This window comes from Apium graveolens, chromosome 9 (assembly GCF_009905375.1).
Source record: "Apium graveolens cultivar Ventura chromosome 9, ASM990537v1, whole genome shotgun sequence".
NCBI classification, from domain to species: domain Eukaryota; kingdom Viridiplantae; phylum Streptophyta; class Magnoliopsida; order Apiales; family Apiaceae; genus Apium; species Apium graveolens.
In genome coordinates this window covers 208251318-208264861 of record NC_133655.1, presented here as the reverse complement: position 1 = coordinate 208264861, position 13544 = coordinate 208251318, and the positions used below count along the sequence as shown (strand labels likewise).

Sequence of the window (13544 nt, the reverse complement as noted above, 5' to 3'; positions counted from 1 at the left end):
CGTTTAGTGGCCCTTTGACCCTTACCAGTGAAAGGGGATTTAGTCATCTTACCAAGCAAACAAGATTCGCATTCTTGGTATGATTCAAAATCAAACTTATCCAAGTATCCATCCTTATGTAATTTGGATATGCGTTTCTCATTTATGTGGCCTAGACGACAATGCCAGAGGTATGTTTGATTTGAGTCATTCATTTTAAGTCATTTGTTTTCTATATTACAGACAGGGTTATCTAAATCAAGAACATATAAACCATTAAATAAACGCGCAACACCATAGGTTAAATCATTCAAAGCAAAAGAGCAACTGTTGTTCTTTATTGTAAACGAAAAACCTTTCTTGTCCAAACAAGAAACAGAAATAATGTTTCTGCGAATCGCAGGCACGTAAAAACAGTCTTCTAGTTCTAAAACAAGCCCATAGGGCATAGATAAATAATAAGTCTCTACAGCTAAAGCAGCAACTTTTGCTCCATTGCCTACTCTTAGGTCCACTTCTCCCTTAGCCAAAGTTCTACTTCTCTGCAGGCCCTGCACATTTATACAAATGTGAGAAGCACATCCAGTATCAAATACCCAAGATGTAGAAATAGACAAATTGACTTCTATAACATAAATACCTGATCCAGAAATCTGAACTGCTTTCTTTTTCTTCAGATCCTCCAAGTAAATTGGACAGTTTCTCTTCCAGTGACCATCTTTCTTACAGTAGTGACATCACCCTTGGCCACACCACCTTTAGGCTTTAAAGCCTGTTTGGGACCTGAATTTGGCTTGGGTGTAGAATCAGATCCAATCTTCTTCTTACCCTTCCATTTGCCCTTCCCTTTGGCCTTACCTTTATTTCCCACCATCAGTATGGGAGCAGGTTCAGCTGTCTTCATGTTGGTCTCATATGTTCTCAACATATGCAACAATTCAGTAGGTGTTTTGTCAAATTCATTCATATTATAGTTCACAACAAACTGAGTGAATTTGTTGTTCAAAGAATTCATGATTAGGTCAATACCAGTTTCCGGACCAATCGGGAAACCCAAAGTTTCAAGGTACTCAATGTAACCAATCATCTTCAGAACATGTGGGCCAACTGGTTCACTCGCCCCTTGTTTGCAATTAAAAAGTGACTTACTCGTGTTGAACCTTTCTTGACGAGTTTGGCTTGCAAACATGCTTTGCAAGTGCTCATTGATAGTATATGCATCCATATGCACATGCTGTCTTTGAAACTCAGCACTCATAGTTGCCAACATAAGACATGCAACATCATTTGCATCATTGTCATCCCTTGTGCGTGCTGCTCGTTCATCAGCAGTAGCACCCTCAGGAAGGGGGCCTGGAGGAGGAATATCAATGACATGAAGCTTGCGCTCCTGCCTGAGGACAATCCTCAAATTCCTCTGCCAGTCTAGGAAGTTGTTTCCTCCTGTCAGCTTGTCCTTCTCAAGGACTGAACGTACGGATAGTGTGTTTGTGTTGTTTGCCATTACTCAGTATCTACAATAATAAAAGTGCAAAATAAACATTAGATTGTCTGAGTTAAAATTTTATGTTCATATGATTATGATATATTCATAATATATCTCCCACTATTTTTTTTATCAAATTAATAGCCCTAACTATTAATTCGGAAAGTATATCCCATAAATCTTTCTAGTGAGCCAAGATCCATATTTCGTCATGTTCTAAGTCAACCACTGGTATCCTTAAAACATGATTATTTAGGTAGACAACAGTTGTCAATTATATCATATATAATTCTTGGATAATTTGGTGAACAACAATTGATCTTATCTATCTAATAGATTTTTAACCAAACTCTATGCTTCTAAGTTCGTAATAGTTGAATATAACCATTTATATTCACCTTATTATGATGACTCAGTTAAGTTAGACCCAATGATACAACGTCTGAATATAACCGTTTATATTCGTCGCATTTCACCATGATAGATAGGAGTCCCCTGCCACTGACAGCCCTTCCCCTTATCGATCTAGGATTTAATGAGTGTTCATTCATTGGAAATCATCTGATTAAAACTTAATATTTTTACTTAGGGATTTTTAATTTAGAACGATCATGATCCCATCATAAAGAGATTCCCAATTTTTTCTTGAATAAAATACTTCAAATCAATACTCGTCAATGGTTTGATTTCCAGGTAGTGGAGGAGTCACATCGGTCTCGCTTAAAACCCACAGCCTTACAAGTTCTATGAACCCGTTGTTGACAAAATCGCCCCATGTCAGAAATAAAGAAAATTCGTATTTTATTCCGTGTTTCATAAACACGAGAATCTCATGATCGTTTGTTAATTTTAAATCTTGAGTCGTTATAGATTTTATCTTGTTTAAATGCATGGCATGGGTGATGTATCTAATACATACATGCATCATTAATCTAATTAAAACATGCATTTTATACTCTACACATACTATTTATACATCATATGAAAAGTGCGTAAAGTAAACGTGCAATAGTTATGGCCCAATCCTATGTGATCTTTTCATTCAAGTCTTACTTAATTATAATAAAATTAAAATAATCATTTATATATTCCATTTAATTCGAATTTATATTATCTCAATTAAGTCTTACTTAATTATAATAAAATTAAAATAATCATCAATTAATTTAAATCCATAATTTAAATTAACTATTCCTTTAAGTGCTCTATTTGTGCGACCCTATAGGCTATTATTTAATTGGCAATAATTTTATTCTCTAATAAAATTATAAACAATGAGCGGTATCTAGTAATACATCATTGTTACCTAATTAAACAATAATTAAATCGTGATTAGATAAAACCTTTCGTGATTAATATTTTTCGTGTAATATAATCCCTTTAACCATACATATTATAGATTAAACTCGAGACATGTATTTAGTCATCCTCTTCAACATTTAATCCGGGTTTACTTGATCCATGAGTAGATTATCAAGACAAATCATTATTTGAGCATGACCATGCTTTTATAATCTCACTCAATCAAGAGGCCAATAATATCTCTCCTAATTATAGGAGGGTTAAATCCTTTATCTATCATTCATATTTCTCATACGACTCATGATATACCCGATGTCCACTTTTATCATCACCCGATCAAAAGTAACTTTTAATGTAGTCAAAGTATATTAATCCTCGTATAGAAATATAATGATTTCAAGTTAAAGGATCGTTACACCATTATCACTGTGAGTCTTTCTTATGACTTTATTAAACATGAAGAATATCACTGTGGGTCTGTCCAGTACCATGTACTCTCACATGTACCTATGTATTGACTTTAGTATCCCCATACTTATAACCAATGAGATGTGATTATCTTGTCAAACAACATACTAGTCTATCTATGTATTATTATTGTCCTATATAATAATACTCGATTAGGGACCTTTAAGAATATGATATATTATATAATCTCAAGTTCAAGTCATGTACTTAAACTATACAATTTGTATCATGATTCTAAGGACATTTATTATGCTAACAAAATTTCGCAGTAATTAAGGTCATAATAAATATATGTATTGAATGATCAACTGACATAAAGATTATAAAAGAATAATGTATTGCCTCTAGGGCACCTACACTAACAATTGTTTGTACAATTGTGGTAATGGAAAGAGCAGGAAAAAGTACGGTTGGTAGGGCCTCCGCCAGTACCCAAGTCCAGGATCAGGACCACTCTCAGACTCATGAACTTGGGGGAGACCGTGAGACCCTTCAGGAGCAACCATTGACGCATCATACCCCGATCTTGGAAATGATAGTAACACCCTGGGATTCCAGAAATGTCATAGAGCTCAATCAGTATAAGTATACCAATGTCCCAGTTGTAGAGGAACATATGGCCAACTTAACAAGCCATGAACTGGCTGAAGCAATCAGGCTCTACAGGGATGAATAAGCCCGAGCACAGGTAGAATATGAGCAAGAGGATTATCAAGAAGAGTCCGGGGACTCTCAACAATCTAGGAGATCTTTCTTCGACCGAATTGGAGCCTAGTAAGAAGGAGACAGAAGCAACCAGGAAGAAAAAATTGTAATAAATGAAGGAACAAATAAGAAGAGAAGAAGAGGCAAAACTTGAGCTAAAGATCCAGAAAAGGATGCAGTTGGAAGAGGAGAGGCTCCTAGCTAAGATAAAATGCAAGAGGACCCGGAGGGACCCTACCCCCGAGGTCATTTCTGATGACGAAGAGGAGGGCCAGAAGGATCTGAAAGATATGATTATGAGCTCCAACGAAAAAATGGAAAAAGATTCTGGATAGGAGATTGGGGAAACCCTTACACCATTCAGTCACTCCATAGAAGCCATCCCTCGACAAAAAAACCTCAAACATTACAACTTTGACTCTTTTGATGGATTGGGGGATCCGGAAGAGCACTTCAATTACTTTGAACAAATTGCCTACTTTTGGGCTATATATACCCTCAAAGATGAAGGGTTTAGGGGTTAGAAAAACACTTTCATTACACACACTCTCATAGACTCGGCCTACACACACACAACCACCTAAGTCCTCTCTATATTCATCTTCCCCAACCAGCTACTTATTCTTACACCGGAGGCGCCGCGAGGACAAAACCCCCCTCCGGTGTTATTTTGCAGGCTCCCAACAGCAGCTACACCTTATTCACACCCAGAAGGTCCAGGAACGGCGTCAGAAGAAGCCGCCCCGCTCACCGGAGTTATCATATAGTATTTTCTAACCATTAATTAGTTCCCAGTGTTCTCAGTCCTTTAAATTAACCATGCAGAAATCTCACACATCAGTTATCCTGTTGCATACATTTTTGCTCTTCAAACATACCAGATGAAAAAGTTGGAAAATATAATTACATCATACTGGAAACAAGCAGCCATTTTTTAGGCCTTCAATAATTGACTTTTTTTAATTTTTATGAATTAATTGCACTTTACACCCTACTATTATGTTTCAAAAATAAATTTATACCAAAATTTGGGAAATTCAGTTTGCACCCCTACACTTGAAGTTTGGGATTCATTATGCACCCCTTTCCAAAATTGTTGAATTTGATAGGGGTAAAACTGGAAATTCAGCAAAAATATTAGTAAATTAATTTCATATCTTTTAAAATAATCTTAAAAATTAAATTTTGATATAAAATTGTAAGTTTTTAATTTTTTAATGATAATAGTAATTTTAGTTTTGATTTCATTTATATTATTAATGCTAGTATTTTGTAATTGTACAAAAAAATATTTCAACAATTAATTTTGATTATATAATTAAATTTAATTAAGTAGAGTAATACAATTTTGAAATTGATATTAAAAAAATGAAAATCAATTGTAAAATTAATAGTGCTATTTGAAAGTAAAAAATTTATATTTTATAGTTGATATAAAATAATATACAATTTTTAATAATATTTGAACAAGCTAAATTTATTTTGATTAAGTATATTGCTGAATTTCCGGTTTTACTCCTGCCTAATTCAACAAAATTCTGGAAAGGGGTGCATAATGAATCCCAAACTTGAACTGTAGGGTTGCAAACTGAAAATTTTCCCTACAAATTTATTTTTGAAACATAATAGTAGGATGAAAAATGCAATTAATTCTATTTTTATTTAGAAAAAGATAATTGAAATTTATTTATGATTTTATTTGATTTTGTATTTAAATCACAATACTACTAATTCGGGAGTGACATGATAACATAGTTAAAAATTAAAAAATATATATCTATACTATATTATAATAGACGAAACATTAAAAGTTTGGTAGTCGGTCGGTAAGTACTTGCTGCAATTACCTAATTACCCTTACTTAATTATTCTAATTTAATTTTTGGGTCGATCAATTTTAATTCTAATTGATATTAAAGTCAAATTCCTCTATTGTTTTACCTATTTCAATTTTATTTTATATCGTACTCTATATCATTATAATATATATTAAATTCAACTTCTTCTACCAATTTATATTTTAATTCATATCGAGTTCTATATTATTTTAATTTCTTACTTCGGGCTAGATTAAATTTAATCAAACTAAATATAATTATTAAGATTTAGTTGATATATCACGTGATTCGGGTTAAGATAAAATAACAATACTATCAATTCTCCTAAAAAAATATACTAATGAATTTTGATAAACAAAATAATATATGTTATTAAAAATGCACTAACAAAATTAAGAATTGAATTCAAAATAATTTTTTTAGAAAAATGATATAATATTAAAAAAATGGATTTTAAGTTAGTACTAGTATGATATAAATTACAAGTTACATGATTATAGTTCCAGAAAACACCTAATAAAATTATAACACCTTTGTTATAAATCTTGAATTAAAATATTAGTTATGTTTAATATAGATAAAATATAGGAGAATAGAAGATATGAAAAGAAGGTTGTATCTCATTTCATAGTAAGTGAGTAGTTGATTTATAAGTCTAAGTATGCTATTCAAATTTTTTTATTACAAAACTTACTCGATAAGTTTTACAAGTATTTTTCAATAAATTTTACAAGTCTTATCTTATTGATTAAGTTTCTTTCTTAACAAGCTGTACAAGTCTTCCTCAATAAGATTTGAGATCTTTGATACGTTTTAACATGGCTTTATATTTATTCAAATATTTTAACTAACCTTTTTTTTTTCTTTCAATGAATTGTTTAATTTGGTCTTTTTTAGTCCAGTCGAACGGTAGTTAAATTCCCTTGTCTTCAAAAACCCAAAACCCAAAGTTAAGCTCAGTTCTTTCATATATCAAGGTAATACATATATGCGTATCAATATATTTGATTTAAGTGTATAATTTTTGGTTTACTTTGATAATATCTATATGTTGGTTTTTGTTGAATCGTGCTCGAATTTGAACAAACCCCTGCCGTTGTTTTTAATTTGGTTTTGAATATTAAATGTAACTTAGTACTTTGAAATGTTGGTGCTTCATTTATGTATAAATTTTGTTATTCTAAAATTGTTTCCAAACCCCTTGCTTGATTTCGATTTCTAAGCTTAGGTCAGCATACCACTTTGGAAGAATTGAGGTTCGAATATCAGGTTCACAGCTTTTTTATTAGGGGTGTCTTTAATTACTTGGAAGAATGTATTGTTATGCAAATGTTAGGGATTGAAATTCACTTGGTTGTTTAATAGTAGATTCTTGATCGGGTCGGATTAAATGTAACTGCTTTTGTCTAGCTTCCTTGATTAGGGGTCTCTTGAATTACTTGGAACAATATATTTTTACGCAAATGTAGGCGTTGAATTTAATATATTAGGGAAGTTAAGATTATGAACGGAGAGTGCTTTTTTGGGACTCATTTCGGCAATGTGTTTGGGAAATTAAATAGCAATCATTTTGTTCTATAGAATGACTCAACCAAGACATTTGTTACTTTTTAAAGGGGGATCATATGTATTGTTAATCTTTTTTTGTAATTAGATTGATCTTCTTTTTTTGTTTCCCCGTGTAGGAATGTTTTTGAGAAGAAATCGAAGTGTGTGGTGCTTGCCTCAGGTTCTAATATGTGGAAGGCAAGAGGCAAAAATCAATATTTTCCGAGCACTCTTTTCCACTGGGTCAGCATTAACAGAGTTGCCAAGGAGGTTTAAAAGGTCTGAGAGGAAGCCTATGGTGACGAGTATGAACGAGCTTAAGCGCAAAGCTAGACGGGAAAAACATGAGAGGCTTTTGGTCCGTGAGGTGACCCTAAGCGCTCCAGAGAATGGGTTGTTGGTACAATCACTTGTCCCTGTAGCTCGTGAAGTGTTGGCTGCTAGAAATGTACTACTTGATTGTGCTGCAAAGGTTGTTACACACACCCCTGTTTACTTTTGCAGGTACTTATTGTATAATCAATTTGAAAGAAAATGATAACATTTCTACAGTTTAATGAAGAATATAATTAGGTGCCATGATTTTGAATCTGGAACCCTGTGCATTGTAGATGTACGTAGAGTACTAGAATCTTTTAATAATCATGATCGTACTCTGTGTAGCGTATGTGGAGAAGTTCATGTCGGTGACCCGCCACATAAGATCAAAACATGCAATGTTGTAGGTAGCCAAATGACCAAGGAGCATGTATGGGAGAAAGGTGGCTTGAAAAATGTTTTGCCAGTTGTGGAATCCTATCATCTGTATGATAGGATTGGGAGAGCGGTATCACACAATGAGCGACTCCAGGTTGATAGAATTCCAGCTATAGTAGAATTATGTGTTCAAGCTGGTGTGGACTTCCTTGAGTACCCTACAAGGAGAAGAAAATTCCCTGTCTACTGTGTTGCTGGACGGATGCTAGATTTTGAGAAGAGGTTTCCCAATGATCTTGCATCTGTAAAGGACATAAATGAATATGGATTTTGGGTTAGCAGGAAGAAGTTGATCCAGGATCAGAAATATAAGGAATCAACCCATGATGATTTAAAAGGTCTGTTTTCTTCAATCTTGGCTTGCAAAATCTGAAAGAATTATAATACTTCTTACCACTACCAGTTTTTTTTTTTGCTAAATTTTATAATTTATAAATTATAATTTATCAAATACATTATCAACTAATAAGTAATATATACATAAATAATTTCTAACACCTAATTACTACCAGTTTAATTGCTATATATTAATATTTAACAGTAACCTAACTTCCATATTGGTTTTTGTTATATGCAATTAATGTCAGACCTTGCATATCTTAGAGCAAGTCCAATGCAATGCTATAAATGATGCCATTTCTATAATTTGAAATCAAATGTCAAAAATTTCAACTCCAATGGAGTTCTATACTTGGATGCAAATATGCATCCTTGGTTCTAAATTTGAAACCAAGGATGCATTTATGCATCTAGCCACATCATCATACTACTACTACAAATGAGATGTATGTTGTTGTACTTTAAATGAAACTTAGGGCAAAGTGACAAAAATGAGGTAAATAAGGAAATATTTGGTTTCAAAATGCATCTAGCATTGGAGTTGAAGTTTTATTTTAGCACCAAAAGACACTTTTTGATGCCAAATTATAGCAATAACTATAGCTATTTTGAATCTTGCATTGGACTTGCTCTAAGTGCTATCAATTTTTTTTTTCTTCTGTGAATCACACTGTCAGATCTTGATGTTGAAGTACATTTAACACAGCTTCGTATTAACTTGTTTCTAATTCATTATAGCTCTATTTTTGTTAAATAAAACTATCTTTACAATTACTTTCTATTGAAAGTGTTTTCCAAGACAACAAGACATAGACATTAATGTAACTTCCATTTTTTCTCGTTTAATTTTGTTTTAATGGCTGGTAACAGGTATTGCTGTGCGTGGCATGGAGGCATGGGAAAATATGCAGCTAGGAGCCACTAAACTCATGCAAAAATACATGGTCCAGACGTGTGGCTACTGTTCAGAGGTCCAAGTTGGGCCTAAGGGTCACAGAGTAAGACAATGCCAAGCATTCAAGCATCAGATGAGGGATGGCCAGCATGCTTGGCAGGAGGCAACACTTGATGATCTTATTCCAATTGTGTATGTGTGGCATGTAAAAGATCCACATGGTAATGAGGTGCTTGTAGATAGCTTAAAAAGGTATTATGGCAAATTGCCTGCAGTAGTAGAAATGTTTGCTCAAGCCGGGGCATGCATAGGAGAAACTTATTGTAATTTGATGAGAGAAGATATAACAGTTCCTGGAGTGGATGAAGAAAAGCTAGTTGTGTGAACTCTGAATTGATCAAGTAGGTACAGATAGGGGTTTTGAAGATATTGGCCCAGATTTTTGTTCTGAAGATAGACCAAGATTGAGTTAGAAGCCTTCTTGGAAGGATTAGATCTTTGTACTTCTACACCTATCAATTGTAACATTTGTTGCTCCATGAATATATCCTTGAAGAAAAATTAATGAATTCCCTTTTTTTGACTTTTTGTTTGACCGAATATCCTCTTACATTAGTAGTTAACATGTGTTCTTCACAATCTCGTCACCTGTTACTTGAGTTAAGTTTTAAGTATTATTTTGGGGTGTCTATCTTGTTGGAAGCTTATTCATAGAAGTTATGGTCTTTGTTTTCAGTTTCCTTCTTTCTTATTCTCTTATAATTATAATAGCAGCAGCATATTGTAAATGTGTGCTCATTATGTGCTTGTGGTACATATATAACTTCTATATATTGAGGTCTGTATTTCTATCAAATGCTTGCATCTTTATTCATCCCCTTTTTATGTTTTAAAATGTTATAACAAATATAATATTGATTCTAACAATGTGATAGTATCCTTGTTAGTGTGTTTTCAAATTTTGGCATAAAGGATGATGAGATCTTGAAGAGATGGAAAGAAAAGCTTCATGGAAGATTGGACATAAATTCTGTTGCAGGTAATTATTCAATTAGAATGATAATGTTTACAAACTTTGTTTCTGGAAGTCTTCAGCTGTATTTTTCACTCTTGAAATTTTTGGAGACAGTGTACATTATCTTTTAGGTTGAGAACTTTGATGTGATCTTCTCGAGTGCAAAATTTAAATTTTGAAAATTGGCGTAGTTACCCCCACCATGTGTACCATCACCTTTATGCTGGTTTGAAGTGCTCTACGTATTGTCTTGTATACAAATAAATATAATTAGATATTTAGGCGCTAGTAACATTTGAAATTTTGTCAATAGTGAATGTTTTTGATATCTCAGTACACCATTGAACTCATATTCACATTTTGACTCTATTTGTTTTCTCTTAAAAGTAATTGAATTGTGCCTTATTAGTTTTATATATGACAGACAAAGCTAGAGTTTGTCATGCAGAAATAAAGAATGAAGGAAATAAATATTATTCCAAGCCAAAACTGGGCTAAAGTGTAACTGCAAGACATAAAAAATAAAGCATATAAGTTAAGCAGTCCGGGTTAAATGTCTATTACATCACTCAAGTGAACGCTAACTTGCGAGTAGATCATCAAACTGAAAAAACTTGCAGTCAACTACTTAAACTAATCAAAACTTTCAATTACATTTCAACCGTTAGAAATGTTAAATATTTAACGGAATACTGACTTGGATAGGTGATGTGTAAACATTATTTCAATCTGTTATTTGCTTTTCAAAACCGACTCTTCATACCCAACTTCACTTATCGGATCCTACTTCTAAACTAATATTAATCTCAAGATAGACCCATTTCAGAAAATAAATTACTTACTACCAGTTTGGATTTTGGAACCTTCGTTCACTTTTGATCTACTTATTAAACCTAGCACCCAATTGAATTATTCTAGACCTATTACTGAGTTTCATCCTCAAAATCAAAGATCTAAGCTGTCTTGAGAATTTTTTGATGAGTTTGTTCTATAACATCTCTTTTTCTTCTTATTACTTCTATAGACTTTAGTCCGGAAAAGATGCTTGGTGATGCTAACAATTATGCATTTAAAATTTAAGCAGCAGGTTGTTGATAAAAGCTAAGGTGAAAAACTACAGGGAGTAGAAATCTTGATTTCATTTATTATCCCTTGTGATATGTGTATATACACGTGACGTCAGGAGTCAGTCGAACCCGTGATCTCTTGTAGAGAGACACGAGCTTAGCCAATGTACTAACACTTTATTTTTGAATATTAATTTATAAAAATCTTGCATAATATGAAATTTAACATAAAATATTTATTATTATTAATTTTTTTGATTTAATTAAGGAAAGTTGCATATCCCGGTGTAGTGCTAATTTACTCGAGCACTGAAATTTTTTAAGCAAAAGTAAGGAAAATCTATACTGTTTTAGCAGCCTGTTTGGCAGAAGCCAGAGGAGGGGTTCAGCGAGTCCAAATCTTTTACCTACTTGTATGTGTGTTTTTGTGTTCTCCTAACTAAAACACATACAATTTGTGATTGTAACACGTATCAGGGCATTTAAAAATGGTTCATATTTGGGTTTTGGATTGGTGGGGTTGATATTGTAAAGCATCATCAAGTGCTACAATAAGTTGAATGTAAGGACAATCATCTTTCATTATCTTAATTAAAGAAATATGTTAGAGTTTATTATGAGGTTATTGATATGCTTCTGATAAGTAATTGCTTCATCATGTTTCTGTTGGACAGCTTACTGTAGTTGAATAGTTACATTGTAATTAGATCTCACTGTTTTGTATGTAATGCAGTTTCGATTTCTTTAACAGATTTATAAGTACTGTCTTTGTTTTTTCACTCCTCATTACAGTCCTTGTTTTCTTCCATTTTATTAAACTGTTTCTAATGATGACAGTAATTGTCACTCGGTGATCAACTGTACCTTTGATATCGGGAAGGAATGGCAATCAAGCTAGACTTATTTATGTGCTAAAATGTATGCACTTGATCATGTGAATTTCCTGATTAGGATTTAGTAAAGATACAATAAATATTAAAGACAAATTCTTCACTAAGAATTGAAAGATTTGTTTTCTATTAAAATAACCACAGTTTCATTTATGGATATCACATTTCACTTCCCAGTACTGCACAACTGTATTGCTAATTTTTCATTTGTGTTTTTGAGTTTAGAGTACAAAGTCGCTCCCGAGTTACCAAAGTGAAGATGTTTGTATGTTTTTTTTACCAAGTCTGATCTGCTGAAGCTAATTGCTTGTCACTAGTCTAGTTCCAGATATGGCTGAGTATTCAATAATTATATGAGGCAATGTTCTTCTAGCTCATTTTTGTTGCCCTTGCGCTCTCTGGGGACAATGGTTCTTCTAGCTCATTTTCGTTGACGTTGCTTGTTTTGCCCATCGTCAAGGCTCCAGAGACTCCAAATTAAACCCCTTCCAAAAAATGTGAGAATAAGATGGCAAGAATGGGGGAGGTACTTGACTTTGGTAGCTTCTGGCATGCTTAGAGGGAGCCAATTCATCCAATGTTGCTCATTCAAATTCATTTGCAAAGCTCTTATACAATCAGATATCCAGTGTTTCTTTTTCACATATTTAATTCTTTGCCCTCCGAGGATTGTGGTTGGTCTGAGGAGCAAGTTTGGCATGGCTAAGAAATTCTAAGAAATAATAATAAAAGTTATAAATCTAAAATAATAGCAAATCTATTAATTTATTTTATAGTAGAAAATAAAGAAACAAAACAAATGTGTAAGAAAATTCTAGATAAACAGTTAATATACTTATATAAATAAAAAATTTGATTTATGGAAGATTATAAGTTAGAAAGTATTAAAATAATAGCAGATAAAAACTTTACTTTTAATAAAGATATAAATCAACATATTGAAAGTTGTAAAATAAGTATGCAAATAATAAATGAAAAATTAGATATTATAGCTAGGTTACGAACAACGTTGGAAGAAAGAGATGAAAAAATTAGAAAACTCAAAGAAGAAAATCTTTTAATAAAACGAGAAAAATTTATTAAAGAAACTAATTTAGAAATTCAAATAAAAGACTTAAAAGAAGTTTTAACCGAACAATATAAATTAATAAATGATTTAAGATAAAAAATTAAAAAATGAATTGGAAAGATCCAAATGCAATAACTAGAAATAATAGAACTAGATAAATTGCACGAAAGAAAAAATAAAATTGAAT

The 13544-nt window shown here is 32.6% G+C and overlaps 1 protein-coding gene across 1 annotated transcript; it reads left to right on the top strand.

Moving 5' to 3' along the window:
* The first annotated feature begins 6631 nt into the window (after positions 1-6631).
* Positions 6632-9908, top strand: LOC141682855 (APO protein 3, mitochondrial-like). The gene is made up of 4 exons (XM_074487542.1): positions 6632-6755; positions 7464-7830; positions 7990-8420; positions 9292-9908. The coding sequence occupies exons 2-4, from the start codon at positions 7466-7468 to the stop codon at positions 9699-9701; spliced, it is 1206 nt and encodes a 401-aa protein (XP_074343643.1). The 5' UTR covers positions 6632-6755; positions 7464-7465; the 3' UTR covers positions 9702-9908.
* The last annotated feature ends 3636 nt before the right edge of the window (positions 9909-13544 follow it).

What these genes read in the sequence shown, in the direction of transcription:
- LOC141682855 (XM_074487542.1), top strand. Translation starts at nt 7,466, where the DNA reads ATGTTTTTGAGAAGAAATCGAAGTGTGTGGTGCTTGCCTCAGGTTCTA. An exon ending in ACCCCTGTTTACTTTTGCAG is followed by an intron (nt 7,831 to 7,989) that starts GTACTTATTGTA and finishes TACTCTGTGTAG; the next exon opens with CGTATGTGGAGAAGTTCATG. An exon ending in AACCCATGATGATTTAAAAG is followed by an intron (nt 8,421 to 9,291) that starts GTCTGTTTTCTT and finishes GGCTGGTAACAG; the next exon opens with GTATTGCTGTGCGTGGCATG.